The sequence below is a fragment of the Lutjanus erythropterus genome, chromosome 23 (assembly GCF_056507025.1).
Source record: "Lutjanus erythropterus isolate fLutEry1 chromosome 23, fLutEry1.hap2, whole genome shotgun sequence".
Classification (NCBI taxonomy): Eukaryota; Metazoa; Chordata; class Actinopteri; order Lutjaniformes; family Lutjanidae; genus Lutjanus; species Lutjanus erythropterus.
The window spans coordinates 12,225,531-12,244,615 of record NC_139339.1 but is presented as its reverse complement, the minus strand read 5'-3'; the positions used below and the strand labels follow the sequence as shown (position 1 = coordinate 12,244,615).

General features: G+C 41.1%; 1 protein-coding gene across 2 annotated transcripts in view; it reads right to left on the bottom strand.

Annotated features, from left to right (window-relative positions):
• Window positions 1–19,085, bottom strand: part of arap2 (ArfGAP with RhoGAP domain, ankyrin repeat and PH domain 2) — a 169,915-nt gene that overhangs the window by 130,874 nt on the left and 19,956 nt on the right. For both annotated transcript variants that reach the window (XM_084711724.1, XM_084711725.1), the window contains exon 8: window positions 5,399–5,519. In XM_084711724.1, the coding sequence (XP_084567850.1) occupies window positions 5,399–5,519 (121 nt within the window). The remainder of the gene's footprint in view (window positions 1–5,398; window positions 5,520–19,085) is intronic.

Below are 19,085 nucleotides of genomic sequence, written 5' to 3'. Positions count from 1 at the left end.
TGTGTGAACAGTCGGGATGCAACAATATTTCAAATATTGCAATTACCATCCTGGACTATGACAATATCTGCTATGACATTACATTGTAATTTTATATTATTATTTTTTATTTCATTTTATAAAAAGCACTGCTACTGGCAGGTGCATTGTTTTAGTTTTGCAATTTATGACCTTTTTTGAAGGTTTTTAGGACATGGATGGCTTCTTCTATGTTATCTTATTAAAGGAAGAAAGCAGATCACATTAAGTTTAAAGGAAATAATAAATATATAATATATATAATATATAATAATAAATCCTAACATGCTACTATCACAGTTTTATATGGTGGTAATATGTCAGTGTTGTGCTCACAGGTTATTTTGCTGCCCTCAAGTGGCCAAAAATAAATTAAACAAATGCAGGTTTATGTAAAGGAGACAGACTAGAAACAGCCACTGTGCAGTAAAATGTAAAATAATGCAAAGTGAAATATGTAGTACAGTTTACACTCTATGTCCTCTTGGGTTTATATTTCTGCCATCACTCTCTCTCTCTCTGGCCTGTTCCCAACCATTTTGTTGTTCTCTCTACTTATTCTCTACATCTCTCTCTAACTCTCCTTCCTGTCATCTCAAACAAAACCAACATGTGTTCGGAGCAGGCTTGTGGAAAGGCAATTGCCAAGGCATCAGAATACAAATCATCAACACTTCTTTACACCATAAATCCCATCTTCCCCCCCTTGTAGCGTATTTGTCTGCACCCCCTCCACACCTCTCCTCCTTGTCCTGACCGTTTTCCATCACTCTCCGCCGTGTCTCTTCCTGCCAAACTCTCCTCTCCTCGCACTTTCTTCTCCGCCCCCCCTCTCCCGCCATCACTGCCACTGCTCTCCCCGTCACTCCCTCCTTCCTTCTCTCCCTCTCTGCCTGCCTTCCTTCCTCCTTCCATCTCTCCTCTCTAAAGCTGACAGTACCTGAGGGAAGAGGCCACCTGCGGACCAAGTGGAGAATCAGCCGACAGCTGTGTGCACACTCTCTCCGGTGGCCTTCAATTATTCACTCACTTCTCCCTCCTCCTTCTCCCTCTCTCCATCTTCACTCTGCCCTTTTCATCTCTCCCTGCCGTCTCCGCCTTTACCTCTCTGTTGCTTTTTCGAACCGAGATTGCGTGTCTGCCTCTCGCCGTCCTTGTTATTCCCTCATTTAAGCCCTTCCTTCCCTTGTGTCTCCTATCCCCTTCTCCTAATAATCCCTACAGGATGCCTTTAACACTCTTCGCCCACTCGTCTGACCATCGCTCCACCATCTTCTCCCCCCTCTCACCCCTACACTCTGACAAATAAGGGCTCCATTAGGGTTCTTCCTGAAGGGCTGAAATTCTATTCAGAACCTTTTCCTTTTGAAGAACAAGGATTCGTCAAGGGTTCTTTGTAGGACTAACGATTCCATTAAGAACCCTTTTTGGAACAAAAAGATTTTCAATAATTTGTGAAATCTTTGCTGAGATCCTTTTGTCAAGGTTGGGTTCTCAATAAAACCCTTGGAAGATAAACAGGGCTCACAACAGATCACTCTAAGTGGGTTCTTGATAAAATTTCTTGATAAAACCTATGGAATATAAAAGGGTTCCTAGTAAAACCCCCCTGAGCAGGTTCTAGAAAAAACCCTTGAATTGTAAAAGGGCTCTTAGTTGAACCTCTTGGGTAGATTCTTGATAAAACCCTTTATAAAAGTGTTCTCAGTAGAATCCCGTGGGTGGGTTCTGGCTGAAACCGTCGTAATATAAAACGGGCTCTCTGGAGAACCCCCCCGGGTGAGTTCTAGATAAAACTGTTGTAATATAAAAGGGTCCTCAGTAAAATCCCCTGGGTGGTTTCTCGAGAAAACCCTTAGAATGTAAAAGGTTTCTATGTAGAACCTTCTGGATGATACAAGAGTGTTTGCAGTAGAACCCCTGGGTGGGTTCTACATGAAACCACTGCAATATAAAGAGGGATCTCAGTAGAACCACTTGGTGGGTTCATGTAAGCAACCTTAGAGGGTGGAAAGGTTCTCAACAGAGCCCCCTGACAGAGTTCTGGGTGGAACCGTTACACCATGGAAAGACTCTCTGTAGAGTCTCGGTATGACCCTTCCTGTCTGTTGTGTTCCAGGTAGAAATCTCTGATAGGGTTCCAAGTGCAACCTTTATAAAAAAGATTTACAAGGAACCAAAAAAGGTTCTCCTGTGGGGACAAGCTGAAGAACGCTTTGTGGTTCTAGGTAGCGCCTGTATTTTTTAAGAGTGTAGTGCATCAGCCCAGCAGCTCCTTACCTCCACTTCACTAACCTACTCCTTCTCTCCCGGCTCTGTCTCCTCATGTCTCCCTCTTTCTCATGTGTTTCCCTTAAGATTGATGACTCTCCGCCACAAGGCGAGTGGGCCTGTTTAAAGATGCATGAGGTGATGAGGCCAAGTTTTCTCCTCCTTCTCTCTCTGTCTCTCTCCTCTCCTCCCAACCCTTTCTTTTCTGACGGCGGCAGCCACCTCTGGATGAGGCTTCCCACCGATCCCAGGCGGTCAGAGGCCACCTCCAAATCAGACAGCCTCCTCCCCTCCCAGCTCTTGTCAGGACGGCTGAGCGTGACGTATGACGATCAGCTGGCAGACAGCGTGATAAATGACGCCGCTGAGGACCTGCGACTCATAAACGGACAAAAAAAAGCTGGCAGTCATCGATATGATGATGCACCGAATCGACAGGGGGAAGAGGGAGGTTCGCTGGTGCTCAGTGTGGTGAAAATAGATGAAAAAAAGTTTAAAGGGCGAGTCTTTGGCTATGTTGCTGTTTTTCTGACGCAACAGTAGTTTGAATGTGTGATCCAATGCAAATGTTAGGCAGTATCATAAGAAATGTGGTTGATGACCAACACACAAGACCTAAAGCCAATGAATGAATAAAAAGGTGCAGTGTTTTTTGGATTCATTTATTGTTTTTGCTATTAACTGTTAAGAGACTGAAGGTTTTCCTCTATTTAGTGTCCAAAACAATGTAGTGGAAGAATTCAGCAAAGAAATTCAAAGCGTAGTTACCAAGAGGAAAATAGTTTTTCTCAAAATCATCCTTTCGTTGTCTTATGGGAGATGAATTCTTAAATTCTGTCTTATGAGAGTTTCTTATTTTGAGCTAACAGATGAGGCTCCTGTTAGCTCAAAATAAGAAACTCTCATAAGACTTCTCCAAATGTAAAAAAAAACATATTTGTCACATCATAATGATTTTTTTTTTCAGTGAAAATGACAACTGGGATACAAAAGTTGTCATTCATACTACTTGTGAATGTGAGTCACAATGATTTTTTTTTTTTTTTTTTACCATATCGTGTAGCCCTACTGTTAAGTAACAAAAAGATATTGAATACATTTAGTGAAGTAACAAGTAAAACCTTTTTCTCTTGGTGGAGTGGTTGGTTGGGTAGAAGTACAGAGAATCAGAAAATGGAAATAAAAATACCTCAAAGTTGTACTCAGGTACAGGGTTTGGATAAATGGACGTAGCTGCTTTCCAGCGCTGTAGGCACAAAAACCTCAAAGTGTTTCGGATTCAAGAATGAGTTGAGTCAACGAGGGTTTTAGATTTCACCAAAGCTTGTATCAGATGCTGCTGTCCACAACGGCTGTTGCAGAGTAAAACAGTGGTGGAAACGTTTAATACTATATGTTTGAAAATTTAAGCAGAGTAAGGGTAAATGATGTAAATACAAGCATATTATCACTGATGAGGAGGTCAAATATTGATCATTCTTTTCCAGGCTCAACAGATGTCAATATGTCAATAACCTGCATTGACATCTCCGTCATCTGTTCACTAATACCTGTCCTGTTCTACCATGTTCTCAAATAATCACTCTGCACCACGCGGCGAGTTAAACGTCCTCGGTGTCACAGCCGAGAGAAACTCAGATCTCACTCATTCACATAAATCAAAGGGCAGCCGGAATCTGACCTCAGAAACGGCCCCTCGATTAGAGAATGAGCAGTTTGACCCGAGCTTCCTAATAGACCGCCATCAAGCAGGCAGGAGGTGAGGAGCGGAAAGTGTCTGTTTCCCCTCTCATTACGGCCGACACAGACAAAGCTTTCAGCTGAAAGACGATAAGAAGAGACGAGTCTTACTTCGCTTTGTCTGACAGAGGGATGAAGAGAGGAAGGAGGAACGAGACTATTAAAGGACGGTTCCTGGGAGATTTGAGACTTTTTTTTTTTTTTACACGCTCTGCCCCGTAACATTCAGAGGGGTCAGACAGGGACATAAAGTCATTACTGCCACCAAGATCTCCCTAAGCACCCCTGTAATCACCCATTCCCCAACTAGCTTGCTCTGTCCAAAGGTAAAGTGACAGTTCACCCAAAAATTCCTCTGACCCGTAGTGCTATTTATCCATCTAGATAATTTTGGCGTGAGCTGCAGAGTCTTGGAAATATTATTAAATATTATTTTGCTACTGCTAGGCGACAGACTCTCCTTCAGTGAGCTAATCCAGTAGTGCAAAGAGGCTAGCAACTTCAGAGAGAGGCAGGGGGGAAAATATTGTATAGGGCCAAAATATTTTCACACCTAACTCTGAGCATTAAGGGCTTATTTAAAACAAATAAGAGTTGATGATTGTTTGGAAAGACCAACGCAGGCCGTTTTAGTGAGTTATATTTTGTTTCTGTTGCGTTTGAATGACACTTAACAAGGAAATTAAGATCAGTTCATGACAAAACTTCAATTTAGAAGACTTATAGTTGAATTTGTTTGGTTTAATAAAGAAAATAGGAGCAAAAATGTTTCCTTTCTTGCCATTTTAGTCTGAGTCTTTTGACTGAAAGAGCTATGAGAGCTTGTGGAATAGCAATCGCCAGTTGCTGGGCTGACAGTGGACGGGTGAAAGACTTTAACATACCATCCAAATCAAGTCTGTACTTAATGCACAGACATGAGATTGATCTTTTATCACACTCTGCAAGAAAGCAAATTTTCCCAAATTGCAGAACTTTTTCTTTGCATATAGATGTCTTGCAAAAAATGATTTTGAGTGATGTAAAACCTCCAATCACACTGCGAGTGTTTTTTAAGAGCAGGTATCAGGAAAAAGAAAATGCCAGAGCGAAAACTGCATGTGAAGAAAGGGAGAAAGAGGTGAGACAGAAGATTACCAGAAAGGCATTTAGAGAGAGTGAAGTGAGACCGAGAGAGACGAGAAAGAGCCAAACAGCAAGGGAGGGAGGAGGAGAAACAGGGGAGAGGGAGAGAGAGAAAAACAAGGCCAGACAGGGAATCAGACGGTCAGAGTGACAGAGGCTGACTGACAAGCAGAAAGAGCAGAATGAGGAGCTGATAGATGTCTGAGAAACACTAAAAAAAGAGTAAAGGATGCACTTGTTGTACCTTCTCTTTCAGCTCGGAATATGAAGGTTCGAAGGGAGGTGACTACCTCAAACTTGTTGTCACCCAGTCCTCGTACCTGCCTGATGGCACTGGCCAGGATCATACCTTTGGAGTACATCTCCTAAACACAGAGAGACACGTAAACAGATGAGAACCCTGCAAAAAAACACACTAAATAAGTGTATAAACACAAGAAGACACACGCAACTTCATGCATGCTAATAATCTTACTGAATCGTTGCTTATTCCCATTATCTGCATCTGTAGAGCCACAATTACTGTTTTTCCAGTGCATTGTTTGCATCAATAGATGTGTAATTCTGAGTTGTATTACCGCCGGCTAGGATCGCATTCAATTTGAAACGCCACTGACAGACATCCTCATCAAACTCGAGCCATAACCCATCAATACAGCGTCAAATTTATTTGCAGAAATAGCTTCCCTGTTCCCTTTCAGGCAATAACTTTGATAAATGGCACAGAGCTCTTGGACAAGAAGCATTTCAATCAAAAAGCTGCTGCAGGAATACAAACAGGAAACACATACTATATGTTTTCATACGAGCCGTTCAGCAAGACAGGATTAATTTGCACTTATGTGATCTTTGACACTAAGAGGATAGTTTGAATCATTTGAAGTGGGGTCGTATGAGGCACCTAACTATAGTCAGTGTGTTACCTACAGTAGATGGAAGTTGGTACGCTCCAAGTTTGACAAAGCAGAGAGGAGTACTAACACAGAAGCTACACACTTTACTTTTAGCCACTTAAAAAAAAGGTCCACCCAAAAAAGTATCAGTTAAATGTATCTACTCTAAAACTTTCATGGCTTTACTTTGCCATTAAATCGTCTTTTCCAAATGGAAACCGCTGTAATATAAGCCACATATCCCTCTCTCAAAGTGACCACCTGAATGAAAAACAGTAATTTTCCCTCACAGAACAAAGGAGTTGATGAACTACTGCTGCCTCGATCTGGTAATTTGTTGGTGTTATTGTGTGGCTTTTGGTGAATCCGACCTAACCTTTTAAAACACAGAAGTCGCACAATAACACAAACAAACTGACTGATGGACGCAGCGGTACACCGGCAAGTCTGTGTTCTGGGAGGTAAAATATTTAATGGCAGTTTGCAGTCAGAAAATGCTGTCTGATGGCAAAGTGAAGCTGAGAAAATATTCTTAATATTTGGTGGAAGAGAAAGAAAATGTTATGGCAATTTTTTCTTTCTAGTTTTTGGATTGCTGAATCAATTTTATACACATATAAATAACTAGCATGTAGTCTGTTGGCTCGATGCTAACACATAATGGGAATTACCATTAACAGAAATTAGTAATGCAACCATGGTAAAACTAATAGCTGCTGACTTCACACTGTTAACTCAATCTGCTGCTGTGGCTTCAACGCTCCACACTGACCTACTACAGCAACCTCAAAGAGTCAAAAAAACTTAACTCAAACTTCCCATTAGGTTTAAAAATACAGCCATGGGCTCCATTTTTTTGCTACTGTGGCCTAAGATCTCATTTCATTTATTATTTTCTTATAGCACTAGCTTGCTGAGCAGGAACATCTAACTGTAGCAGTTCAACAAGTTTAAAATTAAACTCAAGAGACTGAGTTTTTGGAAATAGAAGTCCTGAAACAGTCATTGTCTAGTGTTCACAAAGAAAACAAAAATCAACTGACTATACATAAGTACCTCCTACAACCTCAATGCAAATAATCCAAACTATCCCTCCCACAAATAACTCAAATTATATTGTGACTTAAAATATGCATAATTTTGAAATGGAGGTGCGGGAAACTGTCCAAAAAGTGAATTACGCTGCACTAAAGAAGCCCAAACACAAGACTAACACACAGAGCGCTGTCGTTTGGGTGTTAGGAGACATCATAAAAACAAATCTACAAGCTGAAAACAAACTTCTCAAATATTTAAAAAGAGACAGGCATGCTGTACTGGGGATTTGGGTAAAGCACAGGAAGTGCTCGTTTGGTAACATGGGATTGTGTGCGTATTGTTTCATTACCCCCTATGTTTCCCCCCTCCCAGCCGCTCTAGTGGAGGCATCCAAATAAGGCGGATGATGCACTGGAGGCTTCATGACCCTCTTTACAGTCTCCCTTGACAATGGCAATTAAAGTACTGGGTCATTGTCAATATGAAACCGAGACAGAAGGGGCGCAAAAAAAGAGATCAGACGTCAATATTATCACTTCTAAAGAAGCAAGGACGGAAAGGCAGTGTCATCGAATCAGTATTCAAACCAGGATGTGGCAAGTATAACAGAGAAATGCCCTTAAAGTAGTTGGAAAAAGCTGAGAACATCTCAGATTGTAATGTTCTTGCAATAGAGTGAACTGGAGGACAGCACATTATGCTTCTGTAGCGGCGTGAAAATCACTGAGTTGTAAAAAAAAAAAAAAAAGGAGGAGAAAAAAAGGGGGTCGTTGCAGACATTGCATTATTCATGTCGATAATGTCATTATCATTGCAAAGTATGAAAAAAAAAACAGTCATGTCTCTTTTTTTCTCTCTGTCGCTCTTCAATGGGCTTGACCTGAATTTTGATTCTCTGCAGTCCTGTGCACAATATAATGGCTGCTGGTGATTGCCATGCGCAAGTACTGTATCTACTGTATCCATCGTCGCTGCCATCACATCCTGCGAAGACACACGAGTGGGAAAGGAAGCGAAGGACGGATGAACAGAGGAAGAATAGGATGTGAACTTCTGACTCCCTCTCGCCATTCTTAATTAAGCCAAGTGACCTTGCCATCCACAAAAGCCTATTTCTAGAGACCACGCGGCCAAAAATACACCAGCCGGGCAGAGTCAGTTAGGGTGAGCGGGGACGGGGGCGGGTGTGGGGATGGAGGGAGGGAGGGATGGATGGAGGGGAGCATGAAATTCTAAAAAAGAAAAGAGAAATTAGGTTTGTGTGAAAGGCCAAGGACTGAGAGATAGAAAATGGAAAGATAAAAACAGAAGAAATGTGGAATTTCATAATCGGGGAAAGTTAAGAGATGCAGCTAGAGAAGAGGGAGGGAGGCGAGTGAGAGAGATAGACATCATGTAGAAATGAAGAATGAAGAGGGTCAGCACAGATAATTCAGTTTACAGTTTTGTCCAAGGACTGAAGAAACCAGAAAGTATTCACATTTGAGTCTTTTTCTTTAAAAAAAAAAAAAACTAAATAGCAAGCGATTAATAGATAACGGTTGACAACTATTTAATTAATCAACGGATTGTTGCAGATCTAGCTTAAACCTGCAGTGTTTGATTTTTTTTGGCTGGACAGCAGAGGTCACCCCAATCAGTTGCTGGTTAGCTGAGTAAGTAAGTTAGTGGGTGATGAAGTTCAACCATTAGTCAGTCGCTTGACCAAGAGAGTAAGAACCGTTGCATCAGGGGCTTGTGGGGGGAAATGTCCACCACTGTGGTGCAGATTTTGAACCAGGCTAAAAGCGGTTAATGCATGAAGTTTTAATGTTTTTTCAGGCAAAATAGTAACCATGAGGTTCCACACATGTGGTCGTCTTATCCAAATAACATCTGTTTGGAACTGTGAGGTGCTGCAGGCCGGTGTTACATTGCATTTGGTTCCCAACCAGATCCTGCAACCTGCATCGTTGTACTCCTTTACTTAAGTATCTGATATATTACATACATTTAATAAAGTACATCATTAATACTGATGAGTTAAAGCATAGGCAGCATTTTAATATGTCAGGCAGTCACATCCAGATCTGAGTACATCCACCAAATATAGTGTAACACCAGGTGAGGTGGTCAGTCGTGATACAGTCCACTTCAGTGTGATCAATCCGCTGGTAATGGCAGATGTAATCGTTCATTTAGTGCGCAGTAGTCGTAGTTAGAAGTGTTGCTGGGATACTGGAGTTGTGTACATGACGCCCGACTCTGTGTAACAATGTGGCTACAATTTAGTACAAAGACCACACATGTTCCAGCCATATACTAGGTTTCACTTAGTCTTGTTGAGGCTTGTGGCGCAAACAAAAAAACATATTATCGCCTTACAAAGTTGGTGTGGTGAGCAGGTTAGCAAGCAGTAGCTTATTTATATATCTAGGCGACATGGCGCAACCTTAGCATTAATTTCAACTCATGTTTGTGCTCATCTGCTGAATTTAAGTCAAATATTCACTCTCCTTTTAGCTGTGTTTTTGGTCTCCACCAACTCCTGCAATCAGATCCAGATCCTGCGAAGACAGCGAGCAGGAATGGAAGCGAAGGACGGATGAACAGAGGAGAAATTGGATGTGAACTTCTGACTCCCTCTCGCCATTCTTAATTAAGCAAAGCGACCTCGCCAACCAGAAAAGCCTATTTCTAGAGATCACGCGGCCAAAAATACACCAGCCGGGCAGAGTCAGTTAGGGATGGATGGATGGATGGATGGATGGATGGAGGGGAGCATGAAATTCTAAAAAAGAAAAGAGGAATTAGGTTTGTGTGAAAGGCCAAGGACTGAGAGGAAGAAAATGGAAAGATAAAAACAGAGGAAGAGATGATGTGGAATTTCATAATCAGGAAAGTAAAGAGAGGCGTGTGGGAAAGATAGACATCATGTAGAAATGAAGACGCCTAAGAGGGTCAGGGAGGGGTCCTTCTCATATTAAAGCAGCATGTTAACAATGGCAAGAAGTGGCTCAACCTAATTACCGACAGCCAGCCTCGTGCATTTCTCTCCCCAGGAGTTTCACGCCGATATCTCCCTCTTTCTCTCTCTAAATTTAGCCAGAAGTTGAAGGAAGGTGAGGAGAGGAGGAGAAAAAGTGTGTATGCTTGTGTGTGTGTGTGGATGAATTAGCTTGGTGGCTGATAATTATACCCCAAGTATGGGTTAACGGTAATTAATTGTTTTAATTCTAGTTTTGGGGTCATGCAGGAGAGAGTTGTTTAATTGCGAGTTGTGCATCTGTAAATACTCTGACAGCGGAGTCAGCGGAGAGATGATGAAAAGGAGAAGAAGAAGAGGTCAGCGTTGAGACGGTGGATTCAGACAAACGCAATGCAGCCACCCACACGCACACATTCACACACACATAATGTTTATAGACTAATCTCAAGAGGAAGGACTGCCAAGGATGCAATGAGGCCTAACTATCGCACTTTCTCCAATAACAGACACACCTGACTCGCCTCCTTCTGCCAAACACACTTGTTTCCCCCCTCGCTCCTCACCTCCCTCCCGCTCGAAACTCCCCTCACTCCCACATCCTCTCGCTCCAGCCGCTCCCACCTCTCATTCTTCCCTCCCAACATCTGTCAACCTGTGTCAAAAATGCAGGATTGCAGTATCGCTTTCTTCTCTTTTTTTTCCCCCCTCCCTTTCGTCATGGAGCTGCCCATCCTGCGTGGATAACTATGCGTCTTTTCTTTTCAAAAACAACCTGGTAAACTTCAGGAAACAATTAAGACTGAGCAACTGAGCTAAAGCCCACAATAATGGAGGCGCCGTGTGGAGAAAGCAAGGAGGAGGGTAAAGAGGGTGGAAAGAGTTTTACCACCAGCATGGAGTTAAGGTTCTGGCATCTCCAAAGGCAGGGATTTTCAATGGAGGCACGAGGACACCAATTGGCTGCAGCAGAGAACTGCACCTTGCGGACGACAATGCATCCTTACTCAGTGTTTGACCAAGCAGGGCGCCTTAAGGATTAAAGATGTTGCTTCCAGGCAGAGCTGTTTTTGAGGCAAGTCTTTTTTTTAAGGTTTAGCAAAACTTTCACGTCTGTGAATGCTTACCATTAATGACAGATTTTCCACTGAATGTTGTCATTTCAAACCTGTATTTTTTTTACATATCTGACACTAAATAATTAATTTGAAGGTGTGTCAACACAAGGCCGGCATGGTACTGAATTATTTATTTATTTTTTTATTATTCAAGGATGTTATGGGCTCCATAATTGAGGCTTTTGCATTGAATTTTCAAATCAAGTCTTTTCTGGTGATTAAGGTAGGTTCCAGCCTGAGTACCTGGTCAATGCTTACAGATACTACAAAGATTTTTTTCCCAGGCAAAGTTACAGTGAGCAGTATGTTAATGACATGTTAAAATAAAGCAGTAGGAAATTTGCATTGACATTATTTTATCTTTGAGGTTATATCTTAGGGTTATGGTGGTAGAAACTCTACCGCTTTTGTCCAAAGGAGTCTCCAAAATCACCAAAATGTGACTGTTTCTTGTAGTAACTTTAAACTAGGGCTGCAACTTACTCATTATTGATTACTAACTTTAAACACAACTTTAACATATCATCTTACAAGGTGGATGTGCTGAACAGTAGCATTAATTTCATCATGTTTGCATTCACCTGATGAATTTATGTTCAATATTCAATCTGCTTTTAGCTCTGTTTTTGGTCTCCACCACCTCTCAGGGAAAGTATCTGTCTCTTTAGCTGCTAAATGCTCCACTAAGTTGGTTAGTGGGTAAATTTGTCAGCCAGTTGGTTGTGGGCAGATGTCATGTGGAGGGTATTTAAAGTTTTTTACTGAAACCAAGTGAATTAAAACAGTGAAGTTGTGGCCTAAACAAAGCTAAAAATACTCAGTGAGTGAGAAGCTGCAGAATCAGGTGATAATTCTCTGTGGGCTTCCGCGCTACAAGCGCCATCTTTCACTTTACACATACATTCAGGAAACCTCTGTTTGTTGAATAGTGCTGCTTTAAAGGACAAGTGGGTTAGATTTAATGACATCTAGTGGTAAGCGAGCAAACTGCAAAAACTTCCTCACTCTCCTTTTCTGTTCCCTTTGTAAATATGAACATCTAATTCTAAGGTAACAAAAACACAACAATTATTATTATTAGGAGATTATACACGATTATATACCAGTTATTTCTAACCAAACAATCTGATTGGACAAGAGGCATTCAATGAGTGCTCATAAAGAGTGTCACAGACAGGATGAAAAGGAGGCATCGTAATGATTCAGGGCTTAATACTGTGGGATCACTGTCACACACTTTTTAAATCTGACAAAATACATGGAGTTGAATACAAGAACAGCAGTTTTAACAGCTTTTGACCTATTAATCAGAGGAAGCGCCCACACGTGCATGCATATGCGTTACCATGGTTACAAAATGATGCATAAATATATACATGGCTTATACGGCTCAATTATACGATCACTCTCTGAACAGATTTCACAATCAGCAGATGGATTTTTTAGTAGTTCAGCCTTTGAAACTAAAAGCTAAAAATCACAGACCTGCTGTTATAAAACCCTGTGCAGTCTTGTGGCAGTTTTATGGATTAGGGCTGAATGATTTTAATAAAATATCTAATTGCGATTATTTTTGACTGATATAGCAATCAATATGACTTGCAATATTACAGACAATAATAATTTTTGCATCATTATTTTAATTTTGATTGAAAAATGCGTTAAAATTACTACAGTGTGATTTTTTTTTTTTGCAGGAATCTGAAATAAATAAAGATGTTTTTATGTTTGTAGAATGTGATTTGTACTACAGGACAACTCTGCTTCATTTATCTAAAAGTTTTACACACACACACACACACACATTTGCCTTTAAACAATGCACCTCAAACAAATTGAAAATTGTAGAAAGCCACATTGCAATTTTGATAAAAAATTTATATTAATAACACAGCCCTATTATGGATTATGGATCCATTCGAACAACTAAAGCAGGACTGCTGTAATGTCTAGAGCTACACAAAGTGCTAGCAAGCTAATGCTAGTTTGCAGAAACCTGTATATGTGTTGCTTGAGAAGGAGTGCTGTTGTACTGAATATCAGCATGACTTTAATTCCATTATAGACTGAAGATAATCACAGCCATGATTATCAGTACAACAGCACTCCATCATCTATTGCTGAAAACATACTTATTATAATGTTTTATTCAATTTTCTTCTGTGTTCTTCCAGTAAATTCTAGTAAATTTACACTGGGCATATCTGTTTTTAACACATTAAACACATTAAATATCCATTCAACTAAAAAAAAAAGTGTTTTTCTTATCTTTATAACCCCTAAAATGTCTGAGCTAGACTACACAGACTCATATCTGTGCCAGGTTTGTCACTAGAAAGGTGTTTTCACATTCCACACGTCTATGAAATAGTCTCGGATGTTTCTCTGTTTGATAAAGAATTCTTGGACATTAAAATATGACCAGGCCGAAATCTATGAAGCCATTAAAAATTTAGGATAAACAGTCTACAGACTTCTAGTGAAGTTATCACATACTTTGGGCCTGGTTCCGGTGATTAAAACGAAACCACGCAAAAAGAAAAAGAAAAACGGAAACACTTGGGGTGTTACAGTAAGCGTCAGCTCAGGGATCTTGGGAAGACTCGGGAGGGGGCGAGCAGAGGAGCTTTCAGGCTCAGTAGGAGAGAGATTTGCAGCGTCAGACAGACTGTAAGACAGACAGACAGACAATCAGGCGGACTGATACACTCAAAGACTGATCCTCGATCCTAAAACCTCATCTCCCCTTTGGCCTCCCATTCAGCCTCACCCCCTCCTCCCCCATCTTCTCATCCCTTCATCCCTCCCAGCCACCCTCCTCACTTCCTCCCCTCACTTCCCTGAAGCCAGGCTTTGGACTGTTTTCACAAACACACACACGCACACACACACACACACACACACACACACACGAGACACCACATCGGGACCCTGAAGACTACATCTCAGGACCAAAGCGTTCTCCCAAGTCAATCCCAGTGTTGACGAAATCAGGCGAAAGGGGGTGATTGATGAGACGGATTGGATACTGCGCTGCAGAGAGGGAGAAGTGAGACCGAGGATCTCGCTACTCTCCCACGCCACCTCCACTACCCCGATGATGACATCACCGCGGCCAGAGACCTTCAAGCTGCGACTGTGATTAAGTGCGATTAGTTCTGTCTGGGGCTGACAGATCCCACAGGATTTTAAACTACAAAAGAGTTTTTGGGGTGTTGAAAGTTTGAGAAAGAGAACAAGCATGGGAATGTTTCAGTGTGTAGCCATTTTTATTTAAAGATCGAACAACATGAACAGTCTGACTTTACAGTAGCCAAAGACAAAAAGCATTTGTAGTTAGCTCTAGATGTGGCAACCTTCGAGCCTTTAGCAACTTTTTTCCAAAAAAGAGCCTTTGGCAACATATTTAGAGACGCTTTGCACAGACCTCATGGTGAACTGACCCTTCCTGAGTCCCGCCTTTTTTCCTTTGTGCTCTAATAACAGTTGAGCAAGCTCCAAATTTCTATTTTCTTTGCAGCATAGAGAAGCCTTGCACATACTACAGCACAGGAGACCATAACAAGTGCATGAAAAAGGAAAGGAAAAAGATCACAGAGGTTCCACCGTGGACCAAGCGTGCTCAACTGTTACTGGAGCACACTGCTGCAACAAGTGCAATCGCAGAATAATAGCAGATTCTTTAAAGACAAACCTGAATCGGCTCAGTCTTGTCAGCTGCAGGGTAATATCTATGTGAAGCTAGCTAAGATTAGCCACCATAAAGTACTGGTCATACTAGACCAAGGAAGGTTGTTGCAGCAAAATAAAAGAGAAATTAAGTTATATAACGTCACTTTATCCTGTTCAATACTTTGGTTTATGACAGAGCAGATATACAAAACCGACGTACTTGTCATTCTCAGCCACAGCTGACGAACACCATCATCTTAGCATCGTCATTGTGGACATTTGTGGACAGTTGCACTGTGACCTTTAGCTCAAATGTGTCAAGATACAACCTCATAGTTTGATGTATACTTGAGATAATAGCAGCTTGACTAATAATAATTGCTATTAATAAAGCTAATTAGAGTCAGTCCAATTTAATTTAACTTTCTATCTTGATAAATGTATATCAATGTGATTAAATCAAAAAGATGCAAATAAGGACTTGATAATATCTAAAAACAATTAGCGTTTGGGCAGGTTTTAGCCAGACAATGGAGATGGAAGTTGCATAGGGTCAAATAAGACTGCCATTCCACCGCAAGAACGTTCCCCAAGAACTTGGAACCTTTGGAGGAACTCCATGCGTTTCCACCACAGGGACCAGGGTCATTATTTGATCCCCAAAAAAAGTCCCTACCCAAGAGGGAGTATGTTCCAAAAGTGTTCAATGTGCTCCAAAACATCAGCATCGTTACAGAAGAAAGCATACATTCCTTTTATTTATTTTTTTAACAAATGGCATCATCATTTCTCATCATATTGTCACTCAGGCTGCACATGAAAAAAAAAATCATGTCTGCTGCATTCACATGTTGCATGTCGCAATTTATTCAGCATTAACTAATACAACTCAATCAATGTTCTCACATTTCTCCTCCTTATTCACAGCACTCGAAGTGTGAAGAAGGAAGTAGGCACTCAGAGACAGATCAGTCTGCTCGGAGGAGTCAGAGCCACAAAGTTTTCAAGCCAAGAGACTTTTAAGTTACATATGCTATGTCATCTGTTGATTCATTTATCTATGTGACTAAGAATGCAATAAATGTTTTTGTTTGTAAAATAAGAATCATGTGAAATAATAGTCATCTCAGTTCTCTAGGAGAAAAATAGTTGTTTGCATTTTAGTAGTAATAGTTGTTTGCAAAAATGTCATGTAAAGACAGCAATCACTGAGGAAATACAGACAAAAACAGGCTGAAGGAGCCTTTTAGTTCCTTGAAATTACTAGGACTAAAAGTTCTGGGTACTTTGGGTGGAAACGCAGCTTAAGAAACTGCTCAGTTCTTGTTGTCAGATACTGTGGTTATTTACTCCCATTCTGAAATCTCCAAATGGAGTAATCTTATTATCAGTAGACCCGGTTTGGTATCGATTGTGTAGGTTTTGCATCCTGCGTCAACATGACAACAATATGGGATGAAAAATAAAGAGAACTGAAATTTGTAGTCTGCAGTAGCTGCAACAGTACACACACGCATGTCTTTCTACCGTGATAAAAAGTAAACCACAAACTCCTACTTCCATTTCTGACATAAAACGGTGCTCAGAGACTTTCTGTCTGTCCATGCAATCTTCTTCTACCCCCGCGCTCACACTGTGGAGGTGGCACTAGGTGGCACACAGGGTGGTACGAGGCCTCAGCTGGCCGCACAAAGCAGGGATGACAGAGAGATTGTACTCGACCTCTCTGCTCACCCGAAACATGATGAAGCCCTCTGCTTTCTCGGAGGGGAGAGTCACATTGGCAGGATGACTTTAGAAACTCTAAACAACAATCCCTGTTCCCTCACACACACACACGCGCTCGTAGAAAGGCAAACTTTCATCTTTCCAAAAACTGTCGTGCCTACGCCGACGGTGACACGGGACTATAAAGTGCTGACTCGCTGGCCTCCCTGCCGATTCCCACTCTGCCAGCGACGGAGCGTGTCCTGATAAATAAAGCAACAAATGCAACAGAAAGAGAAAACGAGGGGAAAGGGGGGGAGGCGAGGGGAGCGGGAGAGCACGGAGGGCTATAATTAGTAAGTGATTAACGAGCCGGCATCAGACAGGTCCCACATCATTGATTGTGATGTTGTGCAATGCTGCTGCAGCGAAAACGAGCTGGCCCTGGGAAGGGGCGCTGAGGTCACCGCTCACACACATACACAGAAATGTGTTTGTTCTTAGTCCAAGATACATCCAATGGTCATTAGCGAGAACATGAAGGTAAAGTACAGTAAGTCAGATAGGTTACGGCCGCTTGAGAATCACTTGAGAACACAGAATTAATGCGTTAAAGTCTTTTAAAAACAGAATATACCAGGGTTTATACAAGTTTAAGCACCTCAAATACTAACAATGTATACTTTGCAGTCTACTTTCACGAGTTTTTCAAGGCCAAATGAGGATATTCATTTTTGTTTCGTATGAAAATCTGTTATCAGAGTGCTGAAATGTACTTGAGTTGTGTAGCTGTGATCACAACAAACATCACGAGTACAACCATATCCACTACTAATTGTTGTTACATCATGGCACCGTTGTGTGACGATGGAGTTAAAGTACAGATTGATTTGGAAACACTGCATTTCCTCCGGGGCTTGTTTGAGCATCAAGTATTGAAGCATCACAAGTTGGCAAAAGTTGGTCTGATTCTTGTTTACCTCCTTTAACTCCTTAATCTGCATCAGAAGTCTTTAAACTATATTTTATTTAGGTAGTTCTTTATTTGCTAATGATGCAATTTCAAAAATTTATTTCTGTTCTGTATAAAATCAGTTATGAGAGTTTTGCAATGTACTCGAGTTGTGTAATTGATCACAACAAACATAAAGTGTCCAACCACATCTACTACTAATTGTTGTTTGTCAGTGTTACATCAGTGTTGCGTGATAAAGCAGCTGAAGTGCAGATTGATTTGCAAAGTCTGCACAGAGTTTCCTCTAGGGCTTTGTATTGCAGGGCTGACTGAAACGCATCCGCAGCATTAAGTATTGAAAAGAGTCAATTATAAAGTTGGAAAAAGTTGGTCAGATTCCTTGTTTACATATTCTTTAATCAGATATTTTCTAATGTGAATCATAAAACTATTCCAACCTTAAACTTTATTTTATTTAGGTAGTTCTTTAATTAATGCTGATGCCTTGAGCAGTTTGGTATATTTTGCTACATTAAAATTAAGGGCTACAACACTGTAGTACCATAATTTCCACATCCATGTTTTATTTAAAGATGATTTTAAAGATTTTGGGCATCAAAAAACATTATCAGTAGTAATCAGTGTTTTGCAGAACTGTCTAATATCAACTGTTGAAATACGGCTGATGAATTACAGATATCCAAGTTTGAAAAAATCTGAAACATTACCCAGCTTTAATTAGTTCACAACAATAATATAAAGTTGGAAAAACACAAATGCAGACTGGTTATTTACTGGATTGGATTACATAACTCAAGTAAATTGCAAAACTACATAAAAACTAGATTTACTGGTTCTACAAACTGTCTCTACAAATAACATTTTGATATGTCAAAAATCAAACATATTCAAAGGGTCAAATAAAAAGTTGGCCAAGCACAGAAAATCAAGCAAACGTCTTAGCTGATTTAGGGATTTTGGTGCAATTATGGTGAAATTTCAAGCCCTCACTTGACCTGATAACAACTACACGAAGTGCAGCCAAAACCAGTTTGTAAATGTTGGCTTGACGCAAAAAGTTTGTGACATAAAAACAGCGGTGTCCAGACAAAACAGGTGGTGGTTAAACTGCCATCTTGCCTCCATCTCGGCCGGCCCACTCTCCAGCTTCTCCTTTTTCAACCCCACCCTAACCCTTTCTCCCCCACTGTCCTTCCTCCTCTCTGATGATAAGGCAGGCAGCGCTAAGCGAAATTTCAAACTCGACTGTCAGACAGAAGGAGAATGAAGAGAGAGGTCCGGGGAGGGAGAACTGCTGAGGGAGGCAGAACGAGAGGAGAGTCTTTCCCTCTCCTTTCTTTCTTTCTTTCTCGGGGTGCTGGTCAGGTGCCAACATCAATGTACTTTACTGTATGGCTGGGCGGGCACAGAGAGTGCTGGCCTGTCACGCATGGCGTAATGTCACGCTGTCCTTGCCCCCATTTTTTTTTCACCCTGCCAAGCTAATGATGATGATGATGACAATGAGAAAGAGGAGGAGGAGAGAAGAGAAGGGAACACTTAGAACTTGGCTCGGCTGCTCG